This window comes from Leptonychotes weddellii, chromosome 10 (assembly GCF_054177405.1).
Source record: "Leptonychotes weddellii isolate Sample4059 chromosome 10, ASM5417740v2, whole genome shotgun sequence".
Taxonomy (NCBI): domain Eukaryota; kingdom Metazoa; phylum Chordata; class Mammalia; order Carnivora; family Phocidae; genus Leptonychotes; species Leptonychotes weddellii.
Genome location: NC_138378.1, coordinates 4,473,070 through 4,498,378, shown reverse-complemented (window position 1 = coordinate 4,498,378; position 25,309 = coordinate 4,473,070). Strand labels below are relative to the sequence as shown.

The 25,309-nt window shown below is 41.0% G+C and overlaps 1 protein-coding gene across 3 annotated transcripts in view; it reads right to left on the bottom strand.

Moving 5' to 3' along the window:
- Positions 1 to 25,309, bottom strand: part of LOC102741653 (serine/threonine-protein phosphatase 4 regulatory subunit 1-like) — an 81,647-nt gene that overhangs the window by 41,923 nt on the left and 14,415 nt on the right. For all 3 annotated transcript variants that reach the window (XM_081832527.1, XM_081832528.1, XM_081832530.1), the window contains exons 3-4: positions 13,009 to 13,141; positions 264 to 370 (exon numbers count right to left, since the gene is read on the bottom strand). In XM_081832527.1, the coding sequence (XP_081688653.1) occupies positions 264 to 370; positions 13,009 to 13,141 (240 nt within the window). The remainder of the gene's footprint in view (positions 1 to 263; positions 371 to 13,008; positions 13,142 to 25,309) is intronic.

The window sequence follows — 25,309 nt, the reverse complement described above, 5'->3', positions numbered from 1 at the left end:
CAAAACTCACGAACTACAAAGGCCTTAACTGCCACGGCAGATAGCATTCATGGCCATTAGTCATTCTAATTTTCTAAAACTAAGGATAATTTGATGCCAAATAAGACATCCATTCTTCATGACAAAACCCATTCATGCTTAGACACTGCTTAAAACGTATTGATTAGCACTCAGGTTTTCTTTTTAATTCACTATCATTGGCTATACACAATTTCTTGGAAATACACAAGTAAAAAATAAAAGTATACAATCCTTGTACAAACCTGCATCTTCTGCCAATCTGACCACGATTTCCATTACCGTTAAGAAGTCCTCCTCATTGTTACTGAAGTCCCGGAGGACATCGAGCAGCCCTCTGGCAATAATCTGACTGTGGAGACAAGAAATGATCCATACAGTTACATGGGCAACACGGATGGCCACTGTGCTAATTACGAGCATCGTGTTAAGAGCAGGTAATAAAGCCAGGGAACAAAGAAAAGTCAGCAACCTCTGTCCAGAGGGAGGAGAGGCCATCGAGGAACATCCAGAGATGGTCCGTACAATGTTGGTCACCATCCTATAGGAACCAGACCTGTATCCTCCAGCCTGGTGGTCACTGGAGGTTGAAACTGTTCACTTGGGACTAGAGAAAACCCTTTTTCTCCATTTCTGATTGATTCTTCAGGCCTAGATAAACTCAGAACAGAGGCTCCATGATAGTGGGAGGGAATTAAGTGACCAAAAAATGCAGAAGGAAAAGGTAAAAAGAGGCATCCTGGGGGCGCCTGGGTGGCTCAGTTGGTTAAGGGTCTGCCTTCAGCTAGGGTCATGATCCCGGGGTTCTGGGATCAAGTCCCGCATCGGGCTCCCTGCTCGGCAGGGAGCCTGCTTCTACCTCTCCCTCTCCTCCCAACTCCTGCTCTCTCTCACTATCTCTGTCTCTCTCTCAAATAAATAAATAAAATCTTAAAAAAAAAAAAAGAGGCATCCTGATGTCCACCTCAATCTCGAATGGCCTCTACCCACTAGGTGTCAGTAGAATCCCCCTGGATGCCCCCCCACCCCATGATGGGACAACTAAAAATGCCTCTAGACATTGCCACAGGTCCACTGGGAGCAAAATCAGCCCTGGTTGGGAACCATCTCATTAGAAGATTAAAGGTACAAAGGGAACGCTCTGTACTAGCTTTGCAACTCTTCTATAAATCTAAAACTATTTCAAAATAAAGTTTAAAGACAAAACAAAACCAAAAGCCAAAAAAATAAAATAAAAAGTCAGGAAGAGGTACTACTACACCCACTAGAAGAACTAAAATTATGGGGCGCCTGGAGGGCTCAGTAGGTAGAGCATCCGACTCTCGATCTCAGGGTCATGAGTTCGAGCCCCACTTTGGGCATAGAGCCTAATTAAAATAAAATTTTAAAAAAGAAAAAATAACTAAAATAATAATAATACCTATGCTGGCAAAGATATGGGACAACAGGAACCCACAGACATTGTTGGTAGGAATGCAAAATAGCACCATAATTTAGAAAACAATTGGCAGTTTCTCAGGAAGCTAAATATATATTTATCATTCAACCCAGTAATTCCCTCTTAGGTATTTACCCAAGTGAAATGAAAACTTATGTCCACACAAAGACGTGTACCCAAATGTTCACATTAGCATGATTCACAATAGCCACGAAATGGAAAACATGTCAATGTTCCTCAACTGGGGAACATAGACACAAGACACCAACTATCCATACAATGGAATATGACTCAGCACTAAAGAGGAACCCTAGGGGTAACAACAGGGATGAATTTCAAATGTATTTTACTAAGAAAAAGCAGCCAGAGAGAAAAGACAACATACCACATGATTCCATTTATATGAAATTCTAGAAAAGGCAAAACCTTAGCCTCCAGAAACAAATCGATGGTTGCCTGGTCCGCAGTGAGGAGGGATCGAGGGACTGCTGGCAAAGGGATGAACAAGGAAACAAGGGAAAGGCGGTAATGTTCAAATGTGACTGTGGCTGAGGGTCGTATGACTGTTTACATTTACCCAAACTCATCTCACCGGATGCTTTAGATGGGTGGATTTTACTGTATGAAAAATATGCCTCAGTAAAGCTGTTTTAAACAGACATTAATGAGGGGAAATATCAGTGCGGATCAGCAGTGGCTTACAGTGGTGGCCTGGAGGCCTCGGGGCACAAGGGGGGACAGGCACTTCTGAAAGGCTTCTTGGAACGAATGGAAAGGAGCCCCTGACTGCCTCTGCCTGCTCCTGTGAGCCCCTGACAACCCAGGGACAAGACGCATCATTTCTGGCCATGCATCAGGATTAGCTGAAGTCGAAAACCCACCCTGATTTGCAGGAAAAGACTAGAAATGTAGAATTCAAAGAGGTAGTCTTTTGGCCCAGCACACTACAGGAAGAAATCCATCAACTCAAGCCTGTCCACGGAGAGACTTATACCACTCCTGGGATGAAAGGTCGAGATGTGGCAGCCAGGAGGTTTAGGAAAGACGAAAACAGACACTATAAAGTCCCTGATTACATTTCACTGGACCACATTCAGGTCGGCTTCCCCTGGGAAATCAAGCAACTAAGATCCCCAATCTGCTTGTAGGGCCATAGAATGGATAGAGAGATCTGCATCCAGCCTCAAGTGGTCACAAGGGACCTGCCCTCTTAAGGAAAGTGAGGAGAGTGGTAAAGAGAGGGCCCCTGAAACAGGGAGGGACAAATCCACCGCAGTGAACACAGAATGGGAAAGAGCTAAAGACTCAAACAAATTGGTGCTTTGGCACCAACACTCTGGACAACCTGGCTGCTTTATGGAATGACCTGGAGAGGTCACAGTGGATAAGCAGAGTCCAGAAGTATCAGCCTCAATACTTCTCAGTGTCAGCTATGCTAGTGAGAAGAAAGAAGAGAGAACGACTGTGCATGATTGGGAAAAGCGTTATAAAGGTTAAATGAGATCATGCACGGAAAGCTCATAGCGTGGTCCTTGGCCCACGGTAAGCCCAGCAGCGTGTCAGCCATCAGCACTGCAATGTAAGCAAAGACTGCAATCAAAATGTCTACCCAAGAGGGGACCTAAGTAAATTATATCTGCATAACAGCGTTCTGTACAGAAGCACTTTTACTTTTTTTTTAAAGATTTTTATTTATTTTATTATTTGACAGAGAGAGAGAGAGACAGCGAGAAAGGGAACACAAGCAGGGGGAGTGGGAGAGGGAGAAGCAGGCTTCCCGCGGAGCAAGGAGCCCGATGCAGGGCTCGATCCCAGGACCCTGGGATCATGACCTGAGCCAAAGGCAGACGCTTAACGACTGAGCCACCCAGGCGCCCCCAGAAGCACTTTTAAAGGTACCTGTAGATGTGCACTGACTTAGAAAGATGCTCCTGAAAATTCATGTAAATGAAAAAACATGTTGAAGAATTTTATATGCAGTATGAACCTATTTCTTAATACAAATTATATTTATGTATATTTGTGCAATACATGTACTCATATATACATACACTCATTCAGGGAAAAGTCTGGAACCACATATTACCCTAGGCTGTAGTGGGGGAAGAAGGGAAATTCTCACTATTTTAACTTCTGAAATTGCTAAATGTTTCAAGTATGTGTTATTTTTGTGAATTTTTTCAAGTATAAAGAGGATGGCTCAATTTTACATGGCAATGTTTCCTGGAAATCTTACCATGGAAGCTACCCCTTGTGTCTTTGTCCCTTCTCTCCCTCACCCACTCGTGCAGTCATTATCATGAGTTTAGCCCAATTAAGTAGCCCCAGACTCAGGGCAAGAGATGAGCAAGTTCCAGAGCCTGCCCTGAAGGGCACAGTTTAGACCCAAATATAGGCAAGAAAATTGAAGATGATGAACAGTGACAAGAGCCTTAAGAAAGAGAAGAACGTGGAGGAGCGGAGGGTGAGGATGAGCAGGAGGCAGGCATAGGGACAAGGAGGGGGAGGACATCAGACCCAGATGCGGGAACGATCAGACAAGGGTTTTAAAATAAGTGTGATTAGGGCACCTGGGTGCCTCAGTTGGTTAAGCGACTGCCTTCAGCTCAGGTCATGATCCTGGAGTCCCTGGATCGAGTCCCAGATCGGGCTCCCTGCTCAGCAGGGAGTCTGCTTCTCCCTCTGACCCTCCCCCCTCTCATGTGCTCTCTCATTCTCTCTCAAATAAATAAATCTTTAAAAAAAAATAAAATAAAAAAAATAATAAAATAAAATAAGTGTGATTAATATGCTGAAGGTCTCTTGGAAGAGTCGGGCATGCCTGGGCAGTTAAGGAATACAGGAACGCTCTGTACTCTCTGCTCAGTTTTTCTTGAAATCCAAAATCGCTCTCAAAATTAAAGTTTATTAATTAAATTAAAAAAATGAAAGTGAAATAAAGACCGTTTCAGACAAAAGCTATGAAAATTCACTGATAGCAGTCTTGTGCTATCAAGAATTGTTAAAGGAAGTCCTCACAGCAAAAGGATGCCAGATGAAAATGGGCATTTTACAAAAAGAAATAAAAAGCACGAAAATGGTATAAATGATGGTAAACATAAAAAATATTTTTGTCATTTTAATCGTTTTAAAAGATAGTTGCATATCTTCAGGAAATAAGGTAGCAAGGTATCATGGGATGTATAACGGTGTGTGGAAGTAAAATGCAGAAAAACAACAGAACAGAGGATGGGGAAGAGGCCACAGCAGTCCACGGGGCACGTTCTCACACTGTACCTTGTACCGTATGAACAGCGGCATCGTTCATCTCATCTGAATATATGTTGTAATAAGTTAGAGAAGTATATTATAATCCCTAGAAAAACACAATAACAATTTTTTAAAGGGGACCTAACTAATAAGCCATAGTGAAGATACCCGGGAATCCTAAAAAAGAAAAACAAAGTCCATAGGACAAAAAAAGTGATTCTTTTATTTGAAATAATGAAATAATGAATAATATGAATAACAATGAAATAAAAATAGCAAGAGTTGAGTCAATAGAAAACAAATAGCAAGATGGTAGATGTAAACCGAACCATATCAACAGTCACTTCAAACGTACATGATGTAAACATTAAAATGAAAAGGCAGAGATTGTGCAACTGGGTAAAAAACCAAGACCCAACTACATGCCTTCTATAATAACCACACTTTAAATATAAGACATGGGCAGGTTAAAAATAAAAGTATACACAGAAATATATCATACAGTCAGTAATCAAAAGAAAGCGGAGTGTAGGGGTGCCTGGGTGGCTCAGTTGTTAAGTGTCTGCCTTCGGCTCAGGTCATGATCCCAGGGTCCTGGGATTGGGCCCCACATCGGGCTCCCTGCTCAGCCGGGAGGCTGCTTCTCCCTCTGCCACTCCCACTGCTTGTGTTCCCTCTCTAGCTGTCTCTCTGTCAAATAAATAAATAAAAATCTTTAAAAAAAAAACAAAAGAAAAGAAAGCTGAGTGTATATATTAAATTCAGACAGCAAGCTTCGGAGAAAGGGATAGCACTAGGGACAAAGAGGGACATTATACAGAGACAGCTAGATCAACTCATTCAAGAAAACAGAACAATACTAAACGTGTATGCACCCAAGATCAGAGCTTCAAGATATACAAAATAAACTGTTAGAATTGAAAAATAAAAAAATCCAAAATTATAGTTGCAGATTCTAACATTCCTCTCTCAGTAACTGACAGAGCAAGCAGACAGAAAATAAGTAAGAAAACAGGAGACCTGAACAATATCCTCAGCCAACTTGTTCTAACTGACATTTATAAGATACTCTACCCAAAAACACCGGGATGCACATTCCCTTCAAGTGTACCTGGAACATTCACCACCATAAAACAATTCCAAAAAATTAAAAAGAGAAATAATACAAAGTATGTTCTCTGACCACAGAAGACTTAAACTCAGAATAAAATAACAGAAAGATACCTGGAAAATCCTCCAATATTTGGAAATTAAACAACATACTTCTACATAACTCACTGATCAAAGGAGAAATCATTACAGACATTGAAAATACTTTATACTGAAAGGTAATAAAAATATTAATACCAGAACATGAGGATGCACCTAATATAACACTGAGGTACTTCAGTACTTAACAGCAATCTTACAATTTAAAATGCAGATGTTATTTTAAAAAGGCCAAAAAAATAGTTAAACATACCTCACAAGAAGAAAAAGAACAGCAACTAATTTCGCCCCAAAAAAGAAAATAATAGAAATTAAGAGCAGAAATTACTGAACTAGAAAATAAACACACAATAGAGAATATCAAAGCCAAAACTTGATTCTTCAACAGAACTAATATACTTGATAATCCTCTGGTAAGAATTATCCAGGGGGAAACAAAAGAAAAGGCACCAATAACCAATAACAGAATGGAAAATGGGGCCATACTACAGATTTCACAGACAATAAAAAGAAAATTGCCATTTTCCAACACATAATGAGATAACAAATCTAAGCAATGATGATTTGTGACCACTAAAGTCATGAGAAGAAAGGCTGGTGGGGACTTTTATAATGAAAGAATCCAACACCTGCGCCCACTGCTCAATATGAACATCTCCAAAAGTGGGACACCCAGACATTGTTTCCTGATGTTTTGTAATGAGAAGTATACAAAACAACACATGAAGTATTGTTTAAAAAAAAAAAAAAAACTGAAGCAGAAACTAATCAAGTCTCCAAGTGTAATTTTCGGTTTACAGAAAATACAAAGAACAAAGGATTATGTTAAATTACGCCATGAGAATAATGACCACCAAATCTAGAATGTGGAAAATTCTACAAGACTAATGACCCCTTCAAACAAATAGATGATGTTAGAGAGAAGATGAGAGGGATAATCAATTAGAGATTAAAAGAGATTTAAGATCAAAGGGAAAAAAACTATAAACAAAAAAAGACTTAAGAGACACATCTACCTATGAAATGTGTGGACCTTATTTGGATCATGATTCAAACAAATCAACCATAAAAAGGCATTTTTGAGACAGTCAGGGAAAATTTAACATAAACTGGTAGACTGGAAGGCATTATTATTAATTGGGTTGAGTGTGATAATGATATTGCAGTTAGATTTAAGTCTTTAACTAGATAAAATATGATGTTTTGGATGTCCTTTCAAATACACCAGCAAAAAGGCACAAAACTTCTACAGAGAAAATGACCAAATTTTACTGAGACATTAAAGAAAACCTACATAATTAGAGAGATATACCATGTTTATGGATTGGAAGTCTAAATATTGTAAAGAGGGCAATCTTCTCTAAAACAACCTATTCATTCAATGCAAACCCAAGCAAAATCCTAATAGGTGGGGGTGCCTGGGTAGCTCAGTTGGTTAAGCATCTGCCTTCAGCTCAGGTCATGATCCCAAGTCCTGGGATGGAGCCCTGTGTCAGGCTCGCAGGGAGCCTGCTTCTCTCTCTCCTGCTCCCCCTGCTTGTTTGCTCTCTCTCTCTAGTGCTCTCTCTCAAATAAATAAATCCTTTAAAAAAAAAAAAAGACTTTTAAAAAATACTAATAGGTGTTTTATCTTGTTTTATTAGAATCTGATGAGCGGATTTTGAAATTTATATGAAAATGCAAAGGACCAAGAATAATAAATCATGTCAAAGAAGAACAACAAAGGGCACATCTTGCTCACTCAAGTATCAAGACTACTATAAATCTATAGTAATCAAGACAGTGTGGTCTTGGTTGAGGGGGAGACAGACTACTGGAAGAAGAGATAGTCCAGACAAAGACTATTATAGACTGGATTAGAACCGAGGTGGCACCCTAGAGCAATGGGGAAAAGACATAGTTTTGATAAGTGGTATTGTGACAATTGAGAAAATGAAGCTGGACCCCTTTCATACGATGAACAAAAATTACTTTCAGATGGATTGTAGACCTAAATGTGAAAGAAAAAAAGATAAAGCTTTTAAAGCCATATAAAACAGTATATTTATGATCTTGGGGTAGAGGAAGACATTTTAAAGAAGCTCCAAAATGCACTAAGGATAAAGGAAAATGTTGATAAATTTACACCAAAATGAACAGCTTCTGGTCACCAAAAGAACACTATAAAGAGAGCTGAAACACAAGCCACAGGATGAGGGAAGATGTTTGCCATAAAGAATTGACCAAGGTTTGAAATCAAGAATATACAAAGAGTTCCCACAAGTCAACAATAAAAAGACAATCCATCTTCCTCCTACCTACCAAAGAAAATTTAAGTGGGCACTTCACAAAAAAGAAATACAGATGCCCAACAAACATATGAGAAGGTGTTCAAACTCATAAAGTAAGATGTAAATTAAAACCACAAACCAATACCGTTATATACACTAGCACACTACCAGATTGGCTAGTCTCTTCAAATCTGACAATACCAATTGTCAGATAAAATGTAGGGCAAAGGTGGGAGTACACACTGATGCAATCACTTTGGAAACTGGCACCATCTCCTAAAGTAGAAGACAAGCGTGTATCTTCACACAGGAATTATCACCTGGTTATATGCCCTGCAGAGATGTGTACTGACGTGCACCCAGATACGTATACTAGATTGTTCGTAGCAAAATTTTTCATAAGACTGAGAAAACTTGAGCTACTCCAACAACAGATAAAATGTCAGTATACTCGGGCGCCTGGGTGGCTCAGTCGTTAAGCGTCTGCCTTCGGCTCAGGTCATGATCCCAGGGTCCTGGGATCGAGCCCCACATCGGGCTCCCTGCTCTGCGGGAAGCCTGCTTCTCCCTCTGCCACTCCCCCTGCTTGTGTTTCCTCTCTCGCTGTGTCTCTCTCTTCAAATAAATAAATAAAATCTTAAAAAAAAAAAAAAAGTCAGTATACTCAAACAACAGAACACTGTTACAAAATGAACAAACTCAAAACTACATGCAAAACCACAAAGTAACATATCCTATATAATTTCCTGTATTTCAAGTTCAGAAACAACAAAACGAACTTATTCTCTTTGGAAGTAGACACTTAGGTGCTAAGGCCAGAAACAAGATTAAGGATGTGATGAACATAACCATCCGAAGACGGTCACCGCATGGCAGGGAGGGAGTGGTGGTCAGGAGGGCGGGGAGGGCACACTCCAGGATGACCTCAGTAACGGCCACGTGGGCATGTGCTTCATAAAAACTCCTTACGCAAAAAATTAATTAATTAATTAATTAATTAATTTAAAAAAAAGAACTCCTTATGCTTTACATCCAATTTTCTGTATGGGGTATATTTTACAATAAAAGAAGTTTTAAAGAAAGTTGAAAAAAAGAGAGATTAAAGGAGAAAAGGCATCTAATATAGAGATGTAAAAGAAGCGTTATATAAAATTCAGACCTCATTGAGGAAATTTAAAAACTCTTAGTGAGTTTATTCTATATAATAAATCACCTGTACTCTTCAAAACTGTCAATAGTATCATGACAGGCAAAGAAAGGCTAAGTAACTTTAGAAATTAAATGAGCCTAAAGAAACATGACGATCAAATGCAGTCCATGATGCTGGGTTGGATTCTGGACCTAAAAACCAACCAAACAGATAAAAACCCGAAGGACTCTCTGAGGATCACTGGACAATTTGATTAAAACCTAGATATTAGAGCGTACCTGGATGTTTCAGTTGGTTAAGCATCTGACTCTTGGTTTCAGCTCAGGTCATGATCTCAGGGTCCTGGGATCGAGCCCTGCGTCGGTATCCAAGCTCAGTGCAGGGTCTACTTGGGATTCTCTCCCTCTCCCTCTGCCCCTTCCCCTGCTCACATGCTCTCTTGCTCTTTCTCTCAAATGGAATAAATAAATAAAATCTTTTTTAAAAATCTAGATATTAGATAACAGTATTCTATCAAAGTTAAATTTCCTGACTCTGATCACTATACTGTGATTCTATAAGTGAACAGCAAATGTCCTTGTTAGACAAATGCACACGGCAGTCACCATAGAGAAAGCAACGTGATGGCTACACTTACTCTCAAATGGCTCAGAAAAAAATGCAAAAATAGAGAGTGAATGTTAACTCGAACATTGCAAATTGTTGACAATTTGATGAATCTGAGTAAAAAATAAGAATTCTTTCTATTATTCTTTTTTTTTTTTAAGATTTTATTTATTTATTTGACAGAGAGACACAGCGAGAGGGAACACAAGCAGGGGGAGTGGGAGAGGGAGAAGCAGGCTTCCTGCGGAGCAGGGAGCCCGATGAGGGGCTCGATCCCTGGGCTTGATCCCAGGACCCTGGGATCATGACCTGAGCCGAAGGCAGACGCTTAACAACTGAGCCACCCAGGCGCCCCTCTTTCTACTATTCTTGAAACTTCTTTAAGTGTGAAGTTATTTTTAAAAGTTTAAAAACAGGGGCCCCTGGCTGGCTCAGATGGTAGAGCATGAGACTTTGGATCTTGGGGTTGTGAGTTCGGGCCCCACATTGGGCATAGAGATTCCTTAAAAATTTTTTTTTTACTTTTTTTAAATTAAGGGGCACCTGGGTGGCTCAGCTGGTTAAGCATCTGACTTCAGCTCAGGTCATGATCTCAGGATCCTGGGATCGAGCCACATCTGGCTGCTTGTCCCTCTGCCCTTCCCCCTACTTGTGCACTCTCTCTCTCTCTCTCAAACGAATAAATGAAATCTTTTAAAAAATTAAAAACTTTTTATGGGGCGCCTGGGTGGCTCAGTTGTTAAGCATCTGCCTTTGGCTCAGGTCACGATCCCAGAGTCCTGGGATCAAGCCCCGCATCGGGCTCCCTGCTCCACGGGAAGCCTGCTTCTTCCTCTCCCACTCCCCCTACTTGTGTTCCCTCTCTTGCTGTGTCTCTCTCTGTCAAATAAATAAAATCTTTAAAAAAAATAAAAAATTAAAATTAAAAATTAAAAACTTTTTTTAATTAAAAAAGCATAAAAATAATCTCTTAACAAATTAGAAATATAAATTATCCTAAGCTGATAAGATGTAGCTACTAAAAATATAAAACAAGATAGGAAAAGAAAAAATCAAACTACCGAATTGCACACACGACATCGTGCAGTATGCAGAAAACCCAAAGAACCCCCGGGGAAGTTATTAAAATTAATAAGTGAACTTAGCATAATCAATGGAGACAAAATCAAAATAAGAAAATCAATTCCATTTTCATATTATCAGCAGCAATTAGAATTTAAATTTTAAGAAATGACACCATTTACATTCATGTGGAAGATCAAATACCTAGAGCTAAATCGAAAAAGGTACAGAAGATCTCTACAACAGAAAACACACACACACAGACACAAAGAAATTGAAGAAAATCTTTAAAAAATGGAAGGACTAGAAAACTAAATATTGTAAAGGTGCAAATACTTTACAAATTGATTTACAGATGCAATGCAATTCCAATGAAAATCCCAGCGACTTTTTTTTTTCTAGAAATTGATGAACTGGTGCTAAAATGCATTTGGAAATGCAGAGTCAAGAAGAGCGAAGACAATCTTGAAAAAGAACAAAGTGGGAGGACTTACTCTACCCAATACCAAGATTTTGATGATAAAGTTGCAGTAATGAAGACAGAGTGGTCTGGGCACAACGAGAGATGACAGACCAAGAAAGCAGACCAGGATGTTCAGATATGGACACCTGATTTAAGACAAAGGTGGCAAAGCAGAGCATAGATAAAAGGTAGTATTTTCAATAAATGGCACCAGGTCAAGTGCATACCACATGGAAAGAAATGAAACTTGACTCCTACCTCACATCATACACAAAGAAAGTAATTCCAGGTGGACTGTAGATCCACATGTGAAAGGTAAAACAATAAAACATCAAGAAGACAATATAAGGAAATATCTTTTTTTTTAAGTAGGCTCCATGCCCAGCAAGGAGCCCAATGTGGGGTTTGAACTCAGGACCCTGAGATCAAGACCTGAGCTGAGATCAAGAGTCAGACACTTGACCGACTTAGCCCCCCAGGTGCCATAAGGAAAATATCTTCATGGCCTTAGGGGAGGAGAACGTTCCTTATACATGAAAAGAAAGCACTAAGCATAAAAGAAAAAGTTGAGAAACCGTGAACTACATTTAAATTAAGAACTGCTCATCAAAAGACATCATTCAGAGTATCATCATTTCCCTATCTGTAAAATTGGGATAATAATTGAACTCACTCAGCAGCAATTGCTGTGAGCCTTCTACAATTTAATAGATATAGATATTAAATAGATATTTAATAGAGACTCAGCGAGTATCATCCAGTCTTCACAGAACAGTGTACTTAAGGAAAGATGCGAGGGAAGGCTGCAGGTGGGGGAGTCCAGAGGACTGCTCAGAACAAGAAACATGCCAGGGCTCGTGCATGGAAGGAAAGGGAGTGTGTCATAGGCAAGAAGGAAGAGGCAGAAGACAGAAGGCATATCTGATAGAGGAAGGGAGACCAGAAGAGAGATACCTTCCCCTCTGAGACAGGAGGGAAGAATGCCCTCAGATTCAGGTTGGGGTGGGCTGTCAATGGAAAGAAATGTCGGAGTTTCTGCTTTCTTCATGCAGTAAGGGTCAAGGTCATCCGTTGAAGAGGCATGGTCTGAGGCTGGAGTATAATCCTGCCAGCACCATGAGGAGTGACAACACAACACAGCAGGACAAATGCACGGAAGTCCCCGGAGCTCAGGGCAGTCGAGAAACAAAATGAGCAAGCAGTGCTCCAACTGAGGCTTGTCAATTATGCGACGCATTTTCCTTTTCTGAGGACAGCACGTGTGAAAGAAACCCAGTTAGCAATCCTAATTATTTAAACCCCATTAACTTTCATCAGCATTTTATTCCTGGCTCACCAGGTGATCAGTAAAACAGTAACAAGAGTAATCGGAAAACCTAATCCAAGGGTGCCATTCAGACAGAATCCCAGCCACCTGGAACAGCCTGCATTCCATTTCCTCTATGAGAGTCCTCAAAGCTGTCACAGAGAAGTGGTGACCACTGTCGGGCTTAAACCAGACCCAGCGGAGGGCTGTAAGCGTGGGAAGGGCTGGGGAGCTCACCGGTTGAAGATGTTCTCACTGAAAGCATACTTTTCCAGGCGAGCGAGGGGAGGCAGATTATCCTGGCCTGGGATGTCCAGAAAGGCCGTTACCCTCATGCTGTCACGATCTGGGCCGTAGTCTTCAAATCCATCTAAAGGGGAAGAGGGGACAAAACCACATCCATCAGGTCACACTTGAGCAAAGGCGTGCCCTCGCAGCACACTTTTCTACCCTCGGGGCCCTTTCCAGTGGGAGCCTCTGGGTCTCCAAACTTGGCAACTCATCTAAAATGAAGTGGGTAGATTTAGAATCCAAGAGAAGGGTGACAAGACCAGATCATAAAGAAAAGCTAAGTGTCCTTCTGTCAGTGCCATCAATCTGATGCAAGTCACCTCTAATCAACATGGATGGAACCTCTCCTCTGCTGGGGAAGTCAGAAGCAAGTGAACAAAGTGGCCAGCTGACCCCTACGAGAAACATCCATGGAGGGCTATGCAAGCAGGTGTAAAATGGTCAAAAGAAAAACAGAGGAGTTGGATTTCATAAGCAAGAATATGCTAGGAAGTCTGCCCCATATTTTGTCTTGTCCTAAACATGCTTGTCATACAGCTTCATGCACCACGTGACATTGATTCCCATCAAACCATATGACAACACCCAACCAGATTCCTCCAACATGGATGTCCAACAGCTTCCTCCAACCCCTCATTCTGGCCAAAAATGAGCCTGTGGTCATACTGACTCTTCCCCCTGAAGCCTGCTCTTCCCCACACCCCCAACTGAGGGCAGGCAGACCCTCCCTCCAATGTAGTGGAGTGGCGTGGCTGAGCTCATGGGCACTGGAGCCAAACATCCCTGGAATAAGATGAATCCCCCAACCACAACTTACTAGCTGTGTGACCACAGTAAGTGATTTAACCTGTCTACACTTCCATGTTCTTTTATCAGGGATGATATAAAATGCTCCATCAGGATGCTGAAACAAGGGAGTCTGGGCATGTCAAGACCTGCAGGATCTAGCCCCTCATAATCTGGCCAACCTTGACCATGGCCACCACCCTTTACCCACCCACGCTTCAGAGGCATAAATGTTTCCCTATTATCATTTGCACTGAAATAACTGGGCAAGAAACACTATTCATGCAAAAAAGCAGAGGATTCCTACCTGGCAGAGAGAAAAAGCAGTTAATTCAGGCAGTAATTGATAAGAGTTGAAAATAAGTAATGACACGTTTGTGCCTAGGTATTTACTTTGAAACACTAACCACATTTTTTCTCCACAAATTCTTCTACGCTAGTAATTAGACCTTATTAAAAGTTTACACTGTGTAACAGTTACCCAGAGATTTTAATAAAGAAGTATACATTTGTAGAAAATATATGTGTGAGCAATCAAATACATAATTTCTTGCAGGATCCTTGCCAGGGAGGAAAGGGTCCCCACTGAGTCACAGCCAAGTCCCACCAACCACAATCACTTTGTATGAGCTATTTTCAGTGCATTTCAGGACCCAGGAGGAACACGCAGCCTCCATCCCACAGATATTTACAAAGCAGTGTGGCCCTAGCTTGCAGTGGACTTTAAAATATTAAGTTTAAAGCAGAGTTTGCAGGGTGCCTGGGTGGCTCAAGTTGGGTAAGTATCTACCTTCAGCTCAGGTCATGATCTCAGTGTCCTGGGATCGAGCCCCACGCTGGGCTCCCCGCTCAGCAGGGAGTCTGCTTGTCCCTCTCCCTCTCCTTCTGTCCCTCCACCCCACTCATGCTTGCTCTCTCTGTCTCTCCTCTCTCTCAAATAAATAAATAAAATCTTTAAAAAAAATAAAGCAGAGTTTGCTAAACTTTGGGGATGACAGATAGTTTTGGAACCTGATGATGGCCACGGATATGCATACTCAAAACTTTTCATGAAGAATCTGGAGTTTCAGGGCATCTGGGTGGCTCAGTCAGTTAAGCGTCCAATTCTTGACTTTGGCTCAGGTCATGATCTCAGGGTGGTGAAATCAAGCCCTGCGTTGGGCTGTGTGCTGGGCGTGGAGCCTGCCTAAGACTCTCCCTTTCCCTCTGCCCCTCCACCCCCTCTTAAAAAAAAAGAAAAAAGAATCAGGGGTTTCAAAAGATCCTCTGAGGTCCACCTGTGTACTTCGTGGGTTAAGAACTGCTGTTTTGAAGTAACAAAAAATACGCAGGCACTCTTCAAAAAACCTGTCAGAGAACTAAAGAACTTTCCAATTAGTTCCACAAAAGAGTAACTGTTATTAGAGAATATTAATGATTCTACTATGCTAACTACATAACATTATACTAACTACATTCATGGAAATAAAAGCCATAAACCACATAATACTGGATAATAACTAATGTTCATTGGTTACTCCCAGGAACTGTGCTCAAAGCTTTGTTTATAGCAGTGGTTCATTAAATTCTGACAACAACCACATTATCCCTGTGTTTTTGGGAAGAAAGCTGAAGCTGAGAGAAGCCAAGAAAGCTGCCAAAAGCCACATGGCTAGAGAGGAGCAGGTCAGAATCTGAACTCAAACAGCTGGACTCTAAACATTGCACTATGCTGTACGGCCAGAGGAAACCTACCTTTTAATTTTCAAAGAAATCCCTCCCACCTCCCCGTCTGAGCTTCAGGCACGGTGACCTTCCCTTAGTTCTTCAAATGCACCAAAATCCTTCATCTCGATGATTTTCTACATGCCCTTCCCACTGCCTGGGACACTCTCACGTCTTTCCCCCCGCCCCACCCCTGCCCCAGCTTAGGTACCCCTCCCCGAATCCTCAGGAGAAGACCACTCTCGGGTTACAGCCTCTCCCAGAGCTGAGACTCTTCTGTCCTAACACTCCCCACAAAAGCAGTGGCACCAGGTTTTGTGACTGTTTCACGCTTGTCTCCCAGTGGCTCTGTGAGCTCCGTGAAGGCGCTGTAACCCGGCCCAGTGTAGTACCTGACAAGTAGTAGGTGCTCCATAAAAAGTAGCAAAATGAGGAATGACACTACCAAAAGAAACTTGAATGAAAACAAATATCAAAGCAAATGACTGCTCTGACACAGAACCATAAAGAAGGAACCTTAGAACATGCCTTGATAAATTCCCTCATTTTGTGGACCGTTAAATAGATGCGCCCCCAAAGCCAGCAGCAGAACTAGGATTCTTAGCACCCAAATGCTCGGCATTCCAGTCCAGTGTTCTTTCAAGATGTGCAGAAAAGTCTACTAAGATGAAGGCTGAAGGAATTGAAGAACACCAAAGCCAAAGGGAAGGGTTATGGTCTCAGAGGCAACTGAAGGAAAGTGAAAGGCTTCTGTTTCCAGCCGAGATGGTAACAGACTCTCATATTTTACACATCTAGAAGACCAGGAAACCATCCAGGAAACAACAGTTTTCAGGCACTAGACCACAGGCAGCACAGACGAGGGCCCTCAGAGAAGGGACACAAACAAGGAGCCCTGAGACGGCCACCTCTGACTGCCCAGAGATCTTCCAGAGTTCCAGAGAAGGAAGCGTGAGGGGGCCAAAGAGGTCGGAGTTTGCAAAGGAGGGAGTGGCAGAGGCCAGCACAGTGGCCCCCAGAAGCTTCCACCGAAGACTGACCCGCACACACATGAGAGAATACTACCAGGACCGGGGAGGAACCCCAAGAGAGGAGCCAGCAGGTCCTTCCCGGCACTCACGTGCATGGAGCAGCAGTCTCTTCTCACCCTGTGACACACAGCATGGCCGTAGTAGTGGCTAAATTATCTAGACTAAAGGCTGCTCTAGACCCGCCTGATGGAGCTTACATCAAGCCTCACCAGAATCCAGCCCAATCCAAAAAAGTTAACTACTACCGGATTTATACAATTTGGACTGTGAAAGCTAACAACTAACACCCCCAAATTCTTAATGTCCAGCATCCAATCAAATATTACCATGCATGAAAAGAAGCCAAATAATATGACCATAATCAGGAAAAATGAATAAACTGAGAAAGCCCCCAAAATGTCAGAGATGGTAGAACAGAAAATGATCTTTAAATAGCAATTAAGGGGCTCCTGAGTGGCTCAGTCGGTTAAGCGTCTGACTCTTGGTTTTGGCTCAGGTCGTGATCTCAGGGTGGTGAGATCGAGCCCCACATTGGGCTCCATGCTCAGAATGGAGTCTGCTTGAGATTCTCTCTCTCCCTCTCCCTCTGCCCCTCCCCACCCACACTCGTGCAAGCATGCACACACACACGTGTGCGTGCACTCTCTCTAATAAATAAATAAATCTTTAAAAAAAATGCTCCATATATTCCAGATATACATGGAGATGTTGATGAGAGAAATGGAAATATAAGAGACCCAAATGTAAATTCAAGAGATGAAAAACACAATAACTGAATCAAAACATAAACTAAAAGAAATGAACAGATTAGAGAACTGGAAAAAATCAGAGAACTTGAAGGTACAGCAATAGAAACTATCCAAAATGAAGCACAAAGAGAAAAAAATAAAATTAAAAAAAAAAAAAAAACAGAACAGACCATCAGTTATTTGGAGACATTATCAAGCACTATAACATATATAGAACTGGAATCCCAGAAGAAAAGAAGAGGGAAGAAAAAGAGAGATGGAGAAAACATTAAAAATTTTAGAAGAATAGCTGAAATTTTTAAATTTGACATAAACTATAAGCCTACAGATTCAAGAAACTCAACAAACCCCAAGCAGAATATACATAATGAAATATCACATTGAGGTACAACATAATCTATTGCTAAAAATCAGTGATCAAGAAAAAAAAAATTTTTTTTTTTAAAGATTTTATTTATTTATTTGAGACAGAATGAGAGAGAGAGAGAGCTCATGAGAGGGGGGAGGGTCAGAGGGAGAAGGAGGCTCCCCGCCGAGCAGGGAGCCCGATGTGGGACTCGATCCCGGGACTCCAGGATCATGACCTGAGCCGAAGGCAGTCGCTCAACCGACTGAGCCACCCAGGCGCCCCAAGAAAAAAATCTTAAAAAGCAGTCAGAAAAAAAATACACATTACATTTTAAAAAGAGATTAATAATAGACTTCATGTCAAAAATCATTAAGGAAGGAGAAGATGATATCTTCAGAGTGCTGAAAGAAAAAACACTAATCAGAATTTTTTACTTCAAGAAATCTTTCTCAAATTGTAAGGGGAAATACAGACTTTTTCAAACAAACAAAAGTGGAAAGAATTCACTGCCAACACACATGTTCTATGAAAAATGTGAAAGGAAGTTCCTCAAACAGGAGAAAAGGAAGTCCCTCAAACAGGAGAAACAGATGGAAATCTGAAGCTACTCAAATAAAAGAAGAGGCTCAGGAATGGTATATGTGTGGGTCAGTATAAACAACAACTTTTTTCTCATTTTATAAAATCTCTTTTAAAAATGCCTGACTACTAGGGTGCCTGGGTGGCTGAGTCAGTTGAGTATCTGACTCTTGATCTCAGGGTCGTGAGATCAAGCCCCAAACCGGGCTCTGCGCTCAGCACGGGGTCTGCTTGAGATTCTTTCCCCCTCTCTCTCCTTCCCCCTCTGCCCCTCCCCCACCACCCCGCTTCAAATAAATAAATAAATAAAATCTTTAAATAGATCCACAAATCTAAGCCCAATGCATTTTTCACAAAGGTGCCAAGGTAATTTAATTCAGCAAACAGAGCTAGAATAACTGAATACACAGGTGAGGGGGAAATGTCCTTTGTCCTTAATTAACTCAAAATAGATAATAGACATAAAAACCATAAAATGATAAAACTTCTAGAAGAAAACATAGGAGAAAAATCTTTGTGTTCTTTAATTAGGCAAAGATTTCTTAGAGGGGGTACAAAAAGCACGTGCCACAAAAAGAAATACTCATGAATTCAACTTGAACAAAACAGAACTTTTGCTCTTCAAAAGACACTGGTAGGAAACAGAATACCAATTGGGGTGCCTGGCTGACTCAGTCAGAGCGTGCAGCTCTTGTTCTTGGGATTGTGGGTTCAAACCCCATGTTGGATGTAGAGATTACTTAAAAATAAAATCTTAAAGAAAAAAAAAAAAAGGAAATGGACTACCAAGCCATAGACTGGGAGGAAAATATCTATAAAACATATCTGATTTCCAGAATATAGAAAGAACTCTTAGAGCTCAATCTTTAAAACAGGAAAAAAACTTGAATAGACATGTCATCACAGAATATACACAAATGACAGCTAAGCATGGGGAAAGATGTTCAACATCATTAGTCATCATTAGTAATCATGGAAATGTCAATTAAAACCACAGTGAGATAATACTACCCACCCACTAGGAAGGCTAAGAAAATTTTTTAAACTGACTCTATTAAATGTGTTGGCAAGAGCAACTGGATCTCTCATACGTTGCTGGTAAAAAATGCAACATGGTACAGCTCCTATGGTTTGGCAGTTACTTAAAAAAAATAAATATATACTTACCATCTGAGCAAGCAATCCCACTCCTAGGCGTTTACACAGGAGAAATGAAAACCTGTAGGTTTACACTAAGACTTGTATTTGTGTGTTCAAAGCAGCTTTATTCATAACAGCCAAAAACTGGAAATAACCAAAATATCTATCAACTAAGTGGCTAAACAAATTGTAATCTATCCATACAAAGGAATACTTGTCAATAATAAAAGGGAATGAGCTACTAATATGCAACAACATAGATGCGTCTCAAGAGCATTATATCAACTGAACGAAGCTGGACAGGTAAGATTTCATTCTGCATAATTCTGCCAACATGAAATTCTAGAAAAGACAAAAACATACTAATATATAGCAGATCAGTGGTTGTCTGGGATCAGGGGTGGGGAAAGGTATGATGGCAAATGGTCATGACATGACTTCTGGTAGGTGCAGGAAATGTTTCATTTCCTGGTTGTGGTTGTGTGGTTGTGGTCACACAACAGAATATACCTGTTAAGACTCATTTTAACAAATTGCCCTTCAGTGAATATTATTATATATAAATTATACTTCAGTACAGGTGAAAGAAAGGAAAAAGAAAAAAGGAAGGAAGGAAGGAAGGAAAGAAGGGAGGGAGGGAGGAAAGATGAGCAGAAGGCTGGCCATTCTTCTATTCTTCCCAACCCCACCTTACAAAGGCTAGAATGAAACTACCTGGCAAGCTGCTGGCACCACTGCGATTAAAAGAATTCTTAAGAGTATCTAACTTCCCTTGCTCTGATTCTGTATTTAGGAAGTGAGCTTGAGATCTTAATCTCCTTGAGAACTCCGAATCAGATCCAGAGAATGCACAGTACTTATGAGACCACAGGGAGTTGTGTGTGGTCTTCAGGTAAACCTTCAATTCATTTTAAAGGCATGCAGGAATGTATCTTAAAATTGCCAGATTACTCATATTTGTCAGTTTGGTGCTATTTGCCCCCGAATGGTGTTAATAAAGCACTGTCAAGTTCTTACTCTAGACTTTGTCCAGTGGGGAAGTGCTGATCTATCAACCTGAATACCTTAGCCTTCTAGGCAAATATTCATTGCATTCTAGTAAGTAATAAACTGACATTCTGATTTCTATTCTAACATCAGTCCCCTTTTCCCATCCCCATGATTACCACCTTAACCCAGTATAGATTACCATAGGAGCACGGGCTTTGACAACTACATTCAAACCCCAGTTACTGTGATTTCCAACAACATATGGTGGAGTTGAAGAGAAAGGAACCCCTTTCCACCACACACACAAAAAAATAAAAAATACAGAAATTTAGATAAAATAATTAAAAATGCAGGAAGGCAGCAGTAAAGGCAGAAAGGACATCCTCAATGCCAGTAAGGAAAACGGTAATCAAAGTGAGAGCAATTAGCATAAGGAGACACCCTATGATCAACACTTAAGACCTACATATAGGTCTTAGGCACTAAGATTTCTGAAGCTCACATGGGGATAAATGATGTGGATGAATTTAAATCTAAGCCCCCAAATATTAGACAGTTGAGGAAAGGGGACTACAGTTAGAGTGCAAGTGGCGGGTGGGGTAGTCAATCCTGAGAAATCAAACCACAGGCCTACATGACCTGTGAGGGCTGAGTCAACTTACAAGACCTGCAGAGCCCCACTCCGAGCTCTTGGAAGGATCAGTGTTCAGAGGTATTCCAATTCCAGGCATCCCAGCACAAGCAAACAGGAGCCTTTCACAATCCAATAAGCATGCCACTTCACAAAACTATCCCTGCTGAAGATAAATTCCAAACATACATGGTTACAAACCTTTGAGAGAAAGAACAGACACAACAAATGAGAATTTGCACCCCCAAGACAGAAATATTAGAAAAATCTAAAATAGACTATCAAATAATTATGCATAGAATGAGTAGGATTTAAAATACAGATGTCAAAATGAAAGAAAAAGAAGAATGAGATTGGGAAGAATAGGCACATTTGAAAAAGAACCACGTAGAAATGAAAAATAGAGACAACTTAATTAAAAATTCAGTAGCTGGCTTAAATAGCAGTTTAGACACAGCTCAAGAGAGAGTTAGTGAGCTGGAAGATTGATCTGACAAATCACCCAGAACACTGCACAGAGAAAAAAGGAACTGGAAAATATGGGGACAGCAATTAAAGGACAGGAAGAACAGAATGCTAAGGTCTGAGATAAGTCCAGTAAGAATTCCAGAAAGAGGGATTAATGAAAACAGGAAGAGGCAATATTCAAAGAGATAACGGCTAACAATTTTCCAGAATGGGGAAAAAATGCATATTCAATTTGAAGAAGTACAAACCCTGAATGAGTGATTAATAACAAAACTATCCCTGAGTGCACTGTAGAACACCCACAGCAAAGAAAAGCATCACAAAAAATAAAACACTAACAAACAAAAAAAAAAGCAGAGAAAGATTACACATTAAATCCCAGATCTCTCACTCAAAAGATGTTAGAGACATAGTATTTATAATCAATAGAAGTGTGGGGTCTTGAGCCAAAATACCTGGTTCTGCAATCCCACACTGCTTCTTACCAGGTATGTGACTCTGGATAGATACCCCACCTCTCTGATTCTCGGTTCCCTCCCCCTAAAATGGACACCTGCCTCAGATGATGGCTGCAGTGTAGAATAAGGGACATTAGACAGTCAGATATAGTTATACAGCATCTGAAACACATAGCACTTTGAAAAGATGAGCTGCTGTTATTAGTAGTAGTATTAAGTCACTGAGCACATTATATTACTAATACTGCTTATGTTTCTTCAGGGCAACCATAGCCACTACAAACTGTGTGGCGGGGAGGGGTGTCCTGGAAAGAAAATCAACAGAGGGGGAAGCCTCTGTGTTAAACTTGGCCTGAAATCTAGCTTGACCCCTAAACCATGCATGTTTGTGGCAAACTCTACAGCACAGCTAAGGCTAAGAGAATGGAGCTGAGATTTGGGATACTACCTGCCACAGGAGAGACAGTTAACGGTGGGACCTCATTTAAGTGCCTACTGAAACAAGGGGCACCTGGGTGGCTCAGTCGGTTAAGTGTCTGCCTTCGGCTCAGGTCACGGTCCTGGGGTCCTGGGATGGAGCCTCACGTTGGGCTCCCTGCTCAGCTGGGAGTCTGCTTCTCCCTCTCCCTCTACCCCTCCCCCCCCACTTGTTCTCTCTCTCTCTCTCTCAAGTAAATAAAATCTTTAAAAAAAAAGTACCTACTGAAACAAAACACAGAAACCAACACTCTTTGGAGGCATGTAACAGAATCCAGAGATTGTATAGTGCGTTAATAGTCACAATATCCAGATTATAATCCAACATTACTCAATAAACAAAGAAACAGAAAAACATGAACTAGCTAGGAGACAAAAATCACAGAATGACTCCGAAGGTACCCAAATGCTGGAAACACAGACAAGGATGTTAAAGCAAGTATTATAAAGCGCTCACGGACCTGAAGGAAGCACACCTGCAAAGATAAGGAATCTCAGCAAAGACGTGCTAACTACTAAAACACACTGAACAAAAACTGAAGTTGAAACAATATCTGCGACTTAGAAATTCGAGGAGCGGAATTAACTGAATGATCAAATAATGGCAAATTCCCCAAATTTGGTGACAGAAATAAGCGTACGGAATCAAGGATCTTAACAAACCCCAAGAAGATATGCACGCAGAAAACCACACTAGACACATCCAAGTCAAACTGCCCATAACCTTGAACACAGCAGAGGAAAGCAACCACGGCGCGCAAAGGATTCGAACGCCCTATACCGCCACACGGGGAGCAGCCAGGCAGAAGACCATGAGGCCACACCTGGGAAGGACCGGAGGGAAACCGTCAATCCAGGACGTGACACCCAGTAAGACCCTTGGGAACGATGATGAAAAAGACACTGCCGGATCACAACAAAGGGCAACAAAGAATTTATTTGTCACACACCCTTTTAAGCAGAGCCAGCCAACACAGACTATGAGAAATGGTAGGAGAAATGCTCTGCAGGCTGAGGAGAAAGGATCCCATTTGGAAACTGGATCTTCAAAAGGAATCAAGAACATTGGAAATGGTAAATATGTCGGTAATTTTTTAAAAAACTGTATTTCCTCTTAATTTCTTCAAAAATATGTCCGATAGTCTGGTGCGATGCAAAGCAAAAATAATTTTGTACTGTGGAATTTATAACATATGCAGATAAACCACATAATAAAAACGATAACATAAAGTAGGAGGGTAATAAATGGAACTCTACAGTGGTCAGGTTTCACCATTTTACATAAAGTGCTGCATTATTAACTCTAAGTAGATGGTTTCTGTCTCCACAGCTAGACGTGGGGACCCTTTAAAACCCCGGGACCGTGTCATATAATGCCTGGCACACAGCAGACACTTAATAAATATTGGCTTCTGTAGAAGTCAGTCTCCCGAGACTTTGATTACCAGGATTCAATTCAGGAGTCCAGCAGCCCCTGAGAAAGCGGAGAAAATCTAGTTTCCACAACGACAAACGTGAGACGCAGCAGCAAGCCACCCCCACAACCTGAGTTACAAAGCAACCAGGACGTTAATTCGCTTCTGCTTGCAAAAGTGAGAGATCTGAGTTTCAAAAAGGAAGAAAGCAGGTCAAAAACTACCCTACAATTGGTGAAGGAAGGAAGGAAGGAAGAAAGAAAGGAAGGAATTGGAGCATTCAATATAAAATGCATGAGTTAATCAAAAATACCCAATCATCCCAAATTTGGGGGAGTCACAGTAAATATGTGAGGAAGGGCAGAGGGAGTAAGGATGTGTAAAGCACATCTGAAACAGTAAGAGATTTGAGTTGCAGGGATCTCTGTTTTGTTTCATTTTAAGAACTGGAGCTACAGATTTCGTCTCATACAGAACAAAGACCCACGTTATGTAAATGCGGCTGGTCGGGGGCGTTCTGCATGAATATGTTGCTGATGGCCACCCAGAGCCAGAGAACCAGCCTCCCCAGCGCCCCAAGTTGGTCCCACACTCTCTGACTGCAGCTCTGACCCCGGCCAGGCGGCCACCTAGCCTCAGAGTATGGACAGCTTGGGACATCATGTCCCCCGATGTGGAACAGGGAAGGTACACTAAGTATCCCTATATCACAAGGCAGGCAAGTTCTTCCCACCCAATTTTCTAATGACATCAAAAAAGTTGCCTTTTGGTGCTAGTATGTCTTGAACGCTTCCCTAAAACTGGCTAATCCTCCTTTTTAATACAGCGCAGGCCTCACGCTCTGAATCTTGGGCAGGCAGCTGTGTCTATCTAGAATTTAAGGTTATTTTATTTTTTATCGTATGATATTTTGGTTAAGTTTCATGTTGAGCAATTGATAAAAGTTTTCCAAATTTGTTCAAAAAGAAGTTATTGATACAAAGAAAAATATAGATGGTATATAGATAAAGCAAAAATAGGAAAAGCAGTTCAGAAATGACTGACTTCTGAAAAATAATGGATTAGTGTAATCCAAGGAAAATATTCCCACTAATAACATCACATTCGTGTGCAAATAATAATGCCTTTTATTTCAAGTACTGAAAATCCTTTTTTTTTTGGTAGAGGTAAACATCTTCCCTTGTGTGGATCAACATCCTGGCCCCTTTCAAAATTAGAAGATCCTACTTGAGTCTAAATTAATGAGATTATCATTGAGATTATTACTATTTACCTATAAATGATATGTTAGATTTTTTTAAAACTATTTCATGAAAGCACCAGAGTTTATTAAAGTCTTCCAAGTCTGCCACTGCCACATTCCCCACTTGAGAACCACTGTAATAAAAGAGGAAGACTCTCAGGTGGTGTTACCTGAACAGCCTGTGGTGAGTGCTTGGTCCCAGGAGGGGAGGGGTCTGGGGTTCTTTC